Raw genomic sequence first — 12,960 nt, 5'->3', positions numbered from 1 at the left:
GACTGACAACTGGCACTGGGTATGGATGTTTCTGCAATGCCTTGTTAATTGTGCACTTATAATCAGCACAAATGCGCACATCCCCATTGGCCTTCAGGGGGGTCACAATTGGAGTTTCCCATTTTGCATTTACCACTGGCTCCAATATTCCCTGTTCCAATAACCGATCTAGTTCTGCATCCACTTTAGAGCGCAAAGCAAATGGAATACGCCGTGATTTTAGACGTATTGGGGGTACTAAAGGATCAAGATGCAATGATATAGGTGGACCCTTATACTGCCCCAGTCCCTCAGCAAACACACTCTTAAATTCTCCCACTAACCCCTTCACCACAGAGGCTCAAAAACACGGCTCTTTTCCTTTCTGGGTCTGTTATGCCATTTGCCAGAAGATAAAATTCCAATCGGGCCTCATAACTCTGCCACTTCAAAGGAAACTCCAAATTAAACTGTTCCAGCTGCCCTTGAAAAGCCATAATTTACTCACAGTCCTTGCTTCACAAAAACTTGCTAGACTCGTCATAAGTTTATCCTCGTCGCCAATATGTTATGTCTCAAAGAATCAGGAGTCGGAGGAACAAAACATGGTGCTTTATTTCAAAGCTGCTACTCACACATAGCCTAAAATCACTCTGCAGCTGTGCTCAATATAACACACCTACTGATTACCAATTCCAGTGCAACAGCTGCAGACTCTTAAAACAATACAGTACCTCACAATCAATACAATACATTACACAACATACTTAGTAAATATGAAATCAATTGAAATCAATACATCACCTCACAATAAAGTCAATACAACCACCTATTGATATATCATTAACATCATAATCATTATTATCATTTTTATTATTGTTGGCATAGTTGGGAATTAGTCTTGTGCGTGCATATTGTATGAGTGTTTAAAATGTTATCTCTAACTCTGGACAGCCTAGCAATAGTCAGTCAGATTACACAAAAGTAGTACACAGAAACCTCATTGCAACTAAATGTAAAGTAGTATGTAACATTTAATAGCCTATTACCTATGTCTAGAATTATTTTGTGGAATAAGCAAACAATTTGTTTTAAAAAGTCAGCTGCTCTGACTGATTATGAAACAGAAACATTCCTCTTGTGAGTACAATTGCTCATTTTTACTGATCTAAATTGTAAGCTATCTCAAGCAGAACTCTGGCACAGTAGCATAAAAATCTCCTTTAAAATTATAAACTTCAAAGTAATAATATTATAGTCACTGAATAAGATGGTGCTGAACAATATAAAAATAGCCAATGCTGGCCTAAGCCAACCAATGTTGATTTTTACCTTTAGATCCTCTCTCCATTCATTCATTCCATAACTTTTGGAGATTTCTGGCTGGAAAATGTTCATTTTTGCCATGGATGTAGCCAAACGAGTCATGGACTGACGGCCACTTCCTCCCATTCCAACAAGTAAGGCATTACCTCCTGACTGCTTCAGCACACGACATATGCGAGACAAATGCTCTAGCACATATCTATCATAGAAATATAATGGAAAAATAGAAGCATCTATATATGAGTTTATGCAAACCAATTTTTCCCTGCATTTCTCTTTGATAAATGTACTATGTCCACACTACATCCTAACCACAAAATATCTCAAAAGTCTTCTTGACAATTGTATAGGCCTTTGTACTGACAGCAGCCACATTGTACTGACCTCCCATCATGACCACAGACAACACAATATACCTGTGGTGGCGAACCTTTGGCACTCCAGATGTTATGGACTACAATTCCCATCAGCCCCTGCCAGCATGGCCAATGGTAGGGGCTGATGGGAATTGTAGTCCATAACATCTGGTGTGCCAAAGGTTCGCCACCACTGCAATATACAGTTCATCCTCATTCCACCTTTATTCAAGCTTCATAGGCTGGTTATCACACGGTGATTGCCTAGGCCTGCTCTTTCTCTTCCCTTGCAGAAATCTACTATTTCTTGGGTAATCTAGGCACCAACTCAAGGGATCACTTTTTTCTTGTGTTCCAGCCTCCCCAAGCTTCAATCCCAAGACTTTTCTCAGGGTTGGTATAATCTCCACCCTGCTTTCAAGCTTTCTCCCATCCCTTCCCCATAAGCCATTTGGCACTGGCTCCTCCCCCATATACTGGCTGTCTTGCAGCCTCTCTCCTCTGTGTCTCTTGAGGGCCTATCACCAAAGTCTCTGTTGCCAGGAGCTGCATGCCCAATGCCCTGCTAGGTGTTTGCCTAGGCCCTGATTTACCCACAGCACTTTCTTCTCACTGGCCAGCTGGCTGATGCAGCAGTCACTCCAACAGTAGCTGGTACCACTGACAGGCTGGGCTCTGGCTACTGTGTGGCAACATCTTCAGCCCCCTTCTGAGAGTAGGTAGCAAGGGCTGAGTGTGCCACCTGGGCTGGGCATCACAACAATCCTTAATCAATCTGTCTAATAATCAATCCTAATAATGAACTTGATGGTCCTATGCTATCAGTAGGACAGCAAAACTGGGCCACATACAGACAGTACTCAACATGTTGATTGTCCTCCAGGAAAAACAGAATGTAGAGGACTCTTAGCCATCAATTAAAGGAGAGGGGTGAGACATAAACAAAAGAAGGGGAAAGAGGACTATTTGAGTCCTTAACAGCTTCAGGATCCTGGAAGAAGAGTACATGTCATGTATTTTCAGCTCTAATTTTCCACCCAACCCTAGAAGTACAGAATACTATAAAATGTTAAGTGATTGACCATTTCAAAGCTAAAAAAAGAACTAACAGTAGGATTAAATAGGAAAATCTCTTCTAAGGGATACGTTTTGAAGGAAACAGGGCCATAACAATTTTTAGTATCTTGAGATATGTGTGCTTATAGATTTCCTCCAGTCTCCCCACCCCACATAAAGACAGGAAAAATACTGCCCCCCTGAATGCCACTCATATTCAGGGCGAGATGAGCAGCTTTCTGCACATCAAGCTCTGAACCTCAGTCAGGGCAACTGTGCTATGCCATCGCACGAAGGACGCTCTGCTCAACCCACTCTGAACATATATAGTGACAATCAACCTCTAATGAAACAAAACAAAAAATATTGTTCTACATGTGAATAAACTGCACAAACTCCTAAACACAGTGTCACATAAATATACTGATATAAGTAATAGCTGATGCACCTGAAAATTACTAAGTTCATTCTTGATTTGTGAGTCTGGTTATATTCATCCAAGCAAACCTCCACGATTTCACTGAATACTTGCACATTTGGAATTTCAATATAAAGTCTTTCATCGCCTTCAAGGTCAGGATTCATGTAGTCCCCAAAGAGAAGGTTTCTCATATTTTCTTCAGTTACCTGATAGCCCAAAATAAACAACTTGTGGTAGTATTCCATAATAAATTTGCATGAATACAATTCCATGAGCCATTACTCTATCTCAAGAATAGTAATAAAAACCCATTTAATAGTCTGCCTGAGAGCACCTCATTGCTGCAGCGGAATGAGCATGGTCTGTTTAATTTTTTGAGCAGTATAACCTTTAAAAGTAACCAAAAGGAAAAAGGAGATGTTGTGGGCAGATATCTGGAATTAGTCATGGCTAGAATGAGTGCCTATGAACTGAAGCTGGATCCCGAAGAAATAGAAGTGATTCTGGTTGTGACAGCAAAGCTAACAAGGCAGTGAAAGGTTAAACCTCTTTTAGACAGCGCTGCACTCCCCCAGAATAGAATCATAGTTGAATGCAAGGGACTACCCTTGCTTCTCAGCCTTCAGGCTAACGTCAAATCCAAAGTTAGTCAACATCCAGCACATATGCCAAACAGCAGCACATAAGTAGACCCTTTTCTCAGTATGCAGGGCTGCCTCTCTGTCCAAGCAACTGGCAAGCCACTGAAATGGTGATGGTGGTGCTCCAGCTTGGTTTGTTCCCAGTATACACAGCCAAGTGCAACCTTTATCTCTGTGTGCCAGCTCACCAACAAGGAGAGGTTGCTTTTTATGTCACCCAATTAAAAATGTTACCTAACCCTGGCTAAGCCATCATTAGTAACGAGTTATGAAATAACTTACAGGTGCATTTGATTCTCTCAAATGTGTAAATATTCCATCAAATGATTCTTTGAAATGTTCTTTCACAACTTCTTTTGTTAGTTTGAATAACCAAGCTCTGTCCACGTCATTCACAAGGCGGTCATAAAATACTCGGAATACTTCGTGCACAAAGAGACGAATCATTGTTTGTTTGCTTAGAACAGAATCTCTCTTAATGAGCAAGCAGCCTAGAATCACACGTGAAAAGTCACGTAGATTGAACGTATAATGGGATTTCGCTGGTGTTGGCAATAGATTTTGCATCGCCTTCTTATATACCTGAAGCATTGGAAAAAAATAAATAAAACTCTTCAGATAAGAGCTCCAAGCAATTTTCTATATTTAACAGTGCGATTCAAAGCAGAGGTATGCCTTTGAAGGCCACTGTTTTTAAGGCACGTAGGTTTGCACTGTGAATACATTTGAGATTCCTGCGCTTCTGGATCAGCACTTGGAAAATAATTCTTTGAGATAAGAGACAAAATGCTGGTATGAGAAACTATGCCTGCATTGATTTTGCAATAACTTTAAAAGGGTACACAACTCAAAAAGTTACATTCGTTATTATGAATCTTGAATGAACTTAGTACATCACCCTGTGATACCCATGACTGCTTCATGACTTACAAAATTGAGATGAAAATTATGTCATGAATCAGGAGTGAATTGGACATTAGGGCTTCCAGGAAGAGCTCACAGACTAATGGCCTTATGAGCTACCTCCACACACTGGGGCCACTCAAGTGCAGTGCCACCCCCGCTCTGCCAAAGCTAATCCAGCCCAGAAAGAGGGGTAAGAAGGAGCCAGAGGCATAGGGGAGGAGGGCTTTACTGCAGCAACTGTCATGGCCTCCCAGCAGAGGCATGCCGGCATAAAACGGTGCCCAGGGCAAGGCCTTGTTTTGTGCCCCTCCCCCTCCCCCTGCCCAGCCTTTGATAGAGGTGTGGAGGGCCGGCCCAGTGCACAGTTTCCAGCGGGAAGGGGAGGGGGTGGCCCCGGAAAAAATGTGTCTGTGCCTTTAAGGGCTGCAGAAACCTTCCAGGCAAGCTCTGCAAAGGCCAGCTTGAAAGGGTCTTGATCGTTGCTGCAAAAAGCGAAAGGGTAAGCAAAATCTTCAGCCCAAATAAAGCAGAGAACCAAGATGGCTGACAAACACTGCCAAGGCTCCTGCAGCAACCTACCTGACACTGGAGCAGGGGCTGGGAAGACAGCTGGTGAGTGGGGGAGACAGGGGCCACAGGAAGCCCATGGCTGCATCCAGCAGCATGCCCACAAACAACCTGGCTGCGGGGGCCTGGTAGTGGGCGGTACACGGGTGGGCAGCTGGAGCCAGGGTGGGCACAGCAGGGGGGAAGGAGGGTGGTGTGGGGGTGATTTTGTGCGCCCCACATGACTGAATGGGCTGCACCCGAGGACATGTGATACCCCATGTCCCTGTGGCCAGTATGCCCCTGCTTCCCAGCCCACAATACCTGACCCAGTCTTGCTGAGGCAAGGTCTGCCAGTTCTCAATTTGCCATGGTATGGGATAAGCTTGCCTGCCCTAGCCACACCACTGGATAGGATGGTCCTGATCTAGGCACCCTCTCTGAGGCAAATAACAAGCTGGGCCCACCCAGACTCACTTTTCTGCAGTAAAGGATGGGTCTATCTGGATTTACCCCACCTGGCTACCCAGTTTCGCTGGCATTTCTTGCTCAGGCAGCTGGCCAGCCAGGAACTCACTCTCTCCTTTGGTGGGGCAGGACTAGGCGGGCTAGGGGGCTATATCCAACCCATTATTATCCTAAATTAATTGTAGACTGGGTTGCTTTTTCTTCAGTGTCTGTCTCTAGGTTGGATTATAGGAGGAGCAGGAGCCTAGACACATGAGGCCATGTTCCCCGAGTCCTTCCAAATGTTCCTGATTTGAAGGTTTCTACTGTTTCCATGTGCTTGATGTTTGTTTTGTTTTTATACCCCACTTTTCTCTACTGTAAGGCGTCTCAAAGCAGCTTACAATTGTCTTCTCCGCCCCCCCCCCCTTACAATAGGCATCTTGTGAAGTAGGTGGGAATGAGAGAATTCTGAGACAATTGAGACTAGCAGTCTTCACGTGGAGGAATGACGAATCAAACCTGGTTCTCCAGATTAGAGTCTGCTGCTCTTAGCAACTATACCATTCTGGATCTCTTTTAAGCCAATAACTGGTTGGAAGATCTACTCATATATCCCTAAATTCCATGATGGAAGAAAGGTGGAATATAAATTTAACAACAAGCACATAAGCAGACCTGCCATGTAGATGTTTCCATCTTACCTCCATAGTACCACTGACAATTTGATTTCCAATTGTGAAAAATTCAGGTGCAAATTCATTGACTCTGAGGTAGAAAGATACAATAGCAGAGAAAATCCGAACCATTGTTTCATCGCTAAACGAATTAATGGTGCAAATGTTGAAGTGTCTCAGGAAACGAGGTGTCACTGGATTTCTTCCACCTCCCGGTGGACCCATGGCAGCTATCAATTGTATATCAACTAGTAGAATTTTATTTGTGTCTTTTAGATCATACCTTTAAAACAAATATAAATTTGATAATCAGACAATTATGAACATAACAGGGCCTTCAGTATTTCTGCATTTAAGAATATAATAAATTCTGAGCCTGCTAAGATATATAGATGAATTACATTTCACATGAACTCACCAGGATTCCATATAAACTGAAGGCCTAACTACCTTGCTTTATTTCATTAATCGTTTTACCATATGATCTGCATGGATTATGGCGAAGAACAATCAAATTTACTAGCTAACAATGTGAGATTGATACTCTGAAGATTTGGAAAAGTAATCAATACTTTGGAATTATTTTATCCAACATTTTCAAATTCAGCTTTAAATGAAGAACTGCATCTTTGATAATGTACACCAAAAACAGCTTAAGATTTGCATTTTCAAAACTAAATATTCCTGATAGGATTCAACTGTTTGTTCATTCATTTATTATCAGCTTGAATTTAATCATGAATATTTACCAGTTCCCATGGTCAAAGAACTGCCGTAGAAGTTCAATAGGAGGCTGAGCTCCATATTGTTCCAATGCAGGCATATTCATATCATCTACAAAGATGATACACTTTTTACCCATTGGTGGACCAAATATTCCTTTGCGTCTTTTGTCCAACCTGGCCATGATGATGTTCTAAGGTGCAAAAGAGGAACATTTTCTTTACTGATTAAAACAAGGCCATACAATGTATAAAGCGTATAAACTAATAAATATTACATGCTGAAGTTTAAGGCAAGCTGGTTTATTTATCTGGCTGTATTTGAAAAAGAAAGTATATAATTTTAAACTACTTTAAGTCATAACTGGACATTAAAGGACCATTTTCAATAGAAATATCTTTAAATTCAACAAATGCAAGTATTTTTTCCTAGTGAATTTGGCACTGACACCATGTCAAAATCTATTATGACATTAGGGCATAAGCCTAAACCAGATCTAAAACAACAAAGCATTATCTCTTGATATTGCTCAGCCAGTGGTTGGTTGCTGTCCATACCACAGCGCAGTCAGTCTCCCAGGGGAAAGAAAGAGGAACTTGCAGCATTCAATGAATAGCCCAGAAGCCTCTATTATTATTGTGCTCAAACTGAAGGAGGAAGGGCCCACACAGGACAAGGTGATGTAGCTAAATTAGAAGCTTCACATTAGAATGTTGCTTTTATATCTTGTTGATTTCACCAACAAAGACTACATGTTTGAAATGAGTCAAGAAGCAGCTGAGCGGCATGTTTTCTGGGTGCAACTACCTGCCTGCCTGCTTCTACCCCCTCCCCCACCACACACAACTTGCCTAGGAAGCTGGATAGAACTGCGTGTTTTCATTCCATTTGCCAAGTACTAAATGCTGCCCAGACCATCACAAAATAAGCAACTGCATGTATTCTGCCTTCCAAACTCACTAGAGCAGGATGGTTCCTAAAGATATTGTTGTATTTAAAAAAAACTGAGAAGCCCAGGAGAACACTCCCTTCCATTTCTGGATTGCCTCTGGAGGCAGATCAATGCAATTTCAAGGCAATCTGAAGTCACTCAACCAACCCAAATAGTAATGCAGACTTGAAAAAAATTGCATTGTTCAAATTCAGTTTTTGGAAATAGTTTCCATACCAGTATTTCAGACACATGGTTTTTTTTCCCCGCTGAAATTCCATAAATGTTTGGGTCTCAATGCCTGGAAGAGTTTCCTCCTTTCACCCATCCCTTTTGTTGCCCAGGAAATCTGTTAAATTGAAGAAAACTAGGCCTGGGAGCCTTCAAATGCCAGTTCCAGATACTCCCACCTATTTTAAGAAATATTTGAGTGAACATCCCTAATCCCCAGCATGCTGCTTGCATGTTGCCCCAATAAGGTCCATGCCCAGTTTGAATAAGGACAAGGCTGGGAGAAGTCTCCTCCACAGTCAGCATCTCTGGATCTGAGCGGTGGCAGCAAAGACAATAAAAAGCAACAAGGCTCTGGCTCTAAGTGAAAGTGGCAAAGATGGGAGATGGCTCTTCCTTCCTCTCCCACTGCCATATGAGCTGCTGCCACAGCATTTAATAAAATAATATTCCAAGTAATTCCAATGACAGTTCCTACCAACCTGGGTCTGATTGGCACTGGTGCGAGCCGAAAAATTAATGAAGAATGGAAAGTAGCATTCCTTTTGTAAATGGTTCATTAGCTTGTCCTTCACATACACAGATTTCCCAGTTCCTGTCGGTCCCACAAAAAGCAGGGGTCTGTGAAAGAAATTCATATTATTGTTATTAATCTCTCATTATCAAGGTAGACAGACACTAAAAAGAAATAAAGACTGATGATTCTACCATTTTTGCAGTGATGTACAAACATAATTATCTAGTCATGCAAAAATAAATAAACATGAAAGGGGATGTAGAAGTCCAACATATTAAGCCAAACTTGCTGATATACGATATAGGTGACCACACACAGAACTGTGTGACATATAACCCACAAAACCTGAGCTGTGTGTAAGTTTAAAGACTTTTGGATACTCTGAACAAGAACTATACATGAGATAAAATTATATCTCTGAGTAGAATCAAGTGCTTCTCATCTCTTAAACTACACTCCCACAGCTTATTCCTAAAGTTGCTCCTAATATTGTAATCATGATTGAGAAATCGAGCATTAAGTCTTCACTTGGTCAAATACATCTGTAGAAGAAGATGTGTTACTAGTTTGGTATTTTGATCCTAAAATAAACATTGGAAGTAGTACTTCTCCCATGGGCATGGCATTTTACTCAACACTGCCTTAATCCTTCCGGTGTGCTTCTAGATAAATTAGTAAGGATCATCAAGTTGTTACGTGGCTTCAGCAACTCAAATAAACTGGGTCAGTATATTTAACTCTCAAAGTAAAGTCTGCTTAGAGAGGTGCTTAATGATCACAGATTAGATAAGGTTGCGATCCTACTGTCCCTCTCAGCAAAGTTCATCAGTCAGAGCAATCAAGACAGTTTCTGTTCCAAAGCCATAATGGAAACTTGTTTGAAACTAGCCCATATAAAATGCCTCATTCAAGAATGGCTGGGGTTGTACACTGTCACTCATTCAACCTTGCCCAAGAAAGGGATAGCTAGCACCAACTGATACATAATTCTTTCAATCATTCATGTTTTCATCTAAGCAACTGCAATCATAATGGGCCCCGAGGTCATCATGGTGAACATGGATGACTTAACTCACAAAATGCATACTAAATAAATAAGCTGAGTTTGCTTCAATGAAAAGGAAGTTAAGTACATACATCTCAGTTGACAGGCATGTTTGTTTTTGGAATGCGGTATGAATCTTAAACTCTTAACTGGGAATAGCTATTATTATTATTATTATTATTATTATTATTATTATTATTATTATTATTATTATTATTATTATTATTATTATTATTATTATTATTATACACATAACAACACAGCACAAGTGTCTGGAATTCATCTCTGAATATCGAGTCCTTCCCAAGGACCTAGGATAGTTAGAGGTATTTCATGTATTAGAATGTGTGCAGTTCCTTAGAGGAGGTGCTGCTTTCTGCAGCATGTGGACCCTGAATATTGTTCTGGTCCAAGTTTAGGCTTTCCAGATGTTTTTCAAGCATTTCTTGGGGATTCCTCCTAGAGCACCGAGCCTCACTAGGTGGGATTACTGTTGTTCTTTTTCTGCCACAATCGATTCAAACTTCAATTTGTAGGTGGTCCTTGTATTTTGTGATCTTTTCCAGCTCTTTTGTCCCTTCTACCCCTGCTGTCAACTGGCACAGCAACATCCTAAGTGATCCAAAACATGCTGTTTTTCTCTATCACTGTTATGTCTGGGGGTGTTGTGGTAAAGCAAAAGCCGAGGGTGTCTGTTCTGTTTGTAATTCCTCACAAAGTCCCAGAGTATTTTGCTTCTTCATTTTCTGTGGTCTTCTCTGGCTTGTGCTCGCATTCCAAGGTCTTGCTACAGTGGCAGGCCGCACTTTTGCAAAGGTTCCAGTGCACCATTGCTGCTAGCCTATTGTGACGTTCAAGATAGCTGTCAGTTTGGGCTATTTTTTCTTACAACAGGCAGAGATGATGTGCCTCCACAGTTTACATCACCCTCTTTGCAGAGAGCGGCACTTTGGGTCATTGTAAGACTTTTCGATTCGTGTATTCCTATTGCATTTGTCCGTAATGCTTGCTCCTGGGCACCGGCAGTGTGTAAAAAAATCGAGGCCTTCGAAGGCTTTCCTTCTCTTTAGGAGTTCCCCTTCTGGAGCCACTTCCCATGTTTGCTCTTTGCTAAGGTCAACCTTCCCTTCAATGTTCTTAAAGTACTGCTCCATGGAGTGGCATTTCTGTTTAGCCACTGCTCCTCTTTCTGCTCTTTTAAAACTGTTGGACTCTATACTCTTTTGATTCTTTGGCTTTCAGCATCTCAGCCTTGTGGACTTCTTTCAATGCTGGCTCTTGACTTTCTTGGATGTATTCTTTCAGGCCTCTTTTCTCTTCCTCTACTGATTGCTTGATGTGGAGCAGTCCTCTTCCTCCTTCTGACCTTGCGAGGTAGAGTCTGTCTACATCACTTCTTGGATGCTTATTATTATTATTATTATTATTATTATTATTATTATTATTATTATTATTATTATTATTATTATTATTATTATTATATTTATATTTATAAACCGCCCTTTGTTTTATGCAAAAACAAAAATCCCAAAGTTCCGAGCCCTTCGGGGATCGGGCGGTATACAAATTAAATAAATAATAATAATAATAATAAATAATAATAAACCAAGTTAACAATATATTATCAGTAATGTATCAAGGGGCACAAAAGGAAACCTTTAATACAGAAAGAACACGTATCAAAGTCTACTCCTCAGAATTTCTGTAACAACAGTGCAGATACAGAATATGTCAATATGCTAATTCAACTAAAAATTCTGATTTCTTCAGGCAATGAATAAGATCTTCATATGAACAGTAACACTCGTCTCATTTTTACAGGAAGCAATTTATCTTACTTTCCATGTGTAATGCACATATCCATCAAATAGGTGTATCGGACTGTATCCATTGTCGGGACTATAATATCTTGAATCTTAGCATTTTTATCATTGTAATTGATGTTCTTAATTAATTCATTCCAATGAACCCAACGACCTTTGCCTTTCAGCTAAGAAGAAATGCAGAAGTTTCATAAACGATGCAATGCTAACAAAGGACATTCAAAATCATTTAATCACAGCTGAATACTTTTAGGAGGATTTTTTTGTATTGGTACATTTAATTTAATCTTAAAGGAACACACACCCTACTCCCATGCCACTGGCTAAGGTACCCATCTTTATCCCGACCAATCTGTTGCTCTGACCCTTTCTCTCTTCCCAGCACATGGGCAGTCACACTGCAGAGCTTAGGTCCCCAGCTTTGAAACCAGAGCTAGCTCCACCCACTCCTCGGAAAGCTGGAAGAGCTTCTGAATGGAAGCTTCCTGTGCAGCCACCCTACAGTTTCTCCTATGAGGTTTTCCTTTAATCCAGAAAGCTCTAGGAGCCCTGAAGTAATATTTGGAATGAGCCCAACTTTGTGTGAAATTTTCAAAAAATGAAGAAGCCTGCTGCATTCCATGCAGGGAAAAATCTCCACATAGAATCAGCTACAGTAAAAATAACATGCTGAATGAATGTCTGATTTAATATATCACCATAATTTGTTCACATACATATGTGTAATCTTTTATTATTTAATGAGAAAGTAAAGCACATTCACCTTCTGATATGGATAATTTATCAAGCTTGTTATGGTAATATTATTACCGTATATACTCGCAGATAAGTCGACCCGCGTATAAGTCGAGGCACCTAATTTTACCACAAAAAACTGGTAAAACTTATTGACTCACGTATAAGTCAAGGGTGGGAAATGCAGCAGCTACTGGTAAATTTCAAAAATAAAAAATAGATACCAATAAAATTACATTAATTGAGGCATTAGTTGGTTAAACTTCACCCCACCTTCCCTTCCACTGCTGTGTGCTTCCTCTCTCTGTTTTTCCCTCGTTCTGTTCCTTCTCCTCCTTGGGCCTCTCTATTCCTGACTGTTTCAACTCTTTCCCGCTCTCTCGCATTCCTCCTCAGCAACCACGCTGCCTGGTTCCTCTACCAGCTTTCGTCCCTATATGCCCCTCCCAACTCACCCCGAGCCTGCCCTCCTCCTCTCAGTCTTGGTGTCACCATTTCAAAGGAAGTAGGATGGGGGGGAAAGAGGAATCCAAAAAGATTCTGGCAGGAAGGTGCAAGCTTCCAAGCTTTGCTGTATTTGGCAGTACCAGAATAATGCAA

General features: G+C 41.0%; 1 protein-coding gene across 10 annotated transcripts in view; it reads right to left on the bottom strand.

Annotated features, from left to right (window-relative positions):
• DNAH12 (dynein axonemal heavy chain 12) overlaps positions 1-12,960 on the bottom strand; it is a 134,979-nt gene that overhangs the window by 56,037 nt on the left and 65,982 nt on the right. For all 10 annotated transcript variants that reach the window (XM_048490126.1, XM_048490128.1, XM_048490127.1 and 7 more), the window contains 7 exons: positions 11,641-11,792; positions 8,723-8,861; positions 7,105-7,271; positions 6,383-6,638; positions 4,062-4,361; positions 3,166-3,344; positions 1,312-1,504 (listed from right to left, as the gene is read on the bottom strand). In XM_048490126.1, the coding sequence (XP_048346083.1) occupies positions 1,312-1,504; positions 3,166-3,344; positions 4,062-4,361; positions 6,383-6,638; positions 7,105-7,271; positions 8,723-8,861; positions 11,641-11,792 (1,386 nt within the window). The remainder of the gene's footprint in view (positions 1-1,311; positions 1,505-3,165; positions 3,345-4,061; positions 4,362-6,382; positions 6,639-7,104; positions 7,272-8,722; positions 8,862-11,640; positions 11,793-12,960) is intronic.

The sequence above is a fragment of the Sphaerodactylus townsendi genome, linkage group LG03 (assembly GCF_021028975.2).
Source record: "Sphaerodactylus townsendi isolate TG3544 linkage group LG03, MPM_Stown_v2.3, whole genome shotgun sequence".
Lineage (NCBI taxonomy): Eukaryota > Metazoa > Chordata > Lepidosauria > Squamata > Sphaerodactylidae > Sphaerodactylus > Sphaerodactylus townsendi.
Note: the sequence above shows the minus strand (reverse complement) of the source record. Positions and strands in the feature narration are given on the sequence as shown.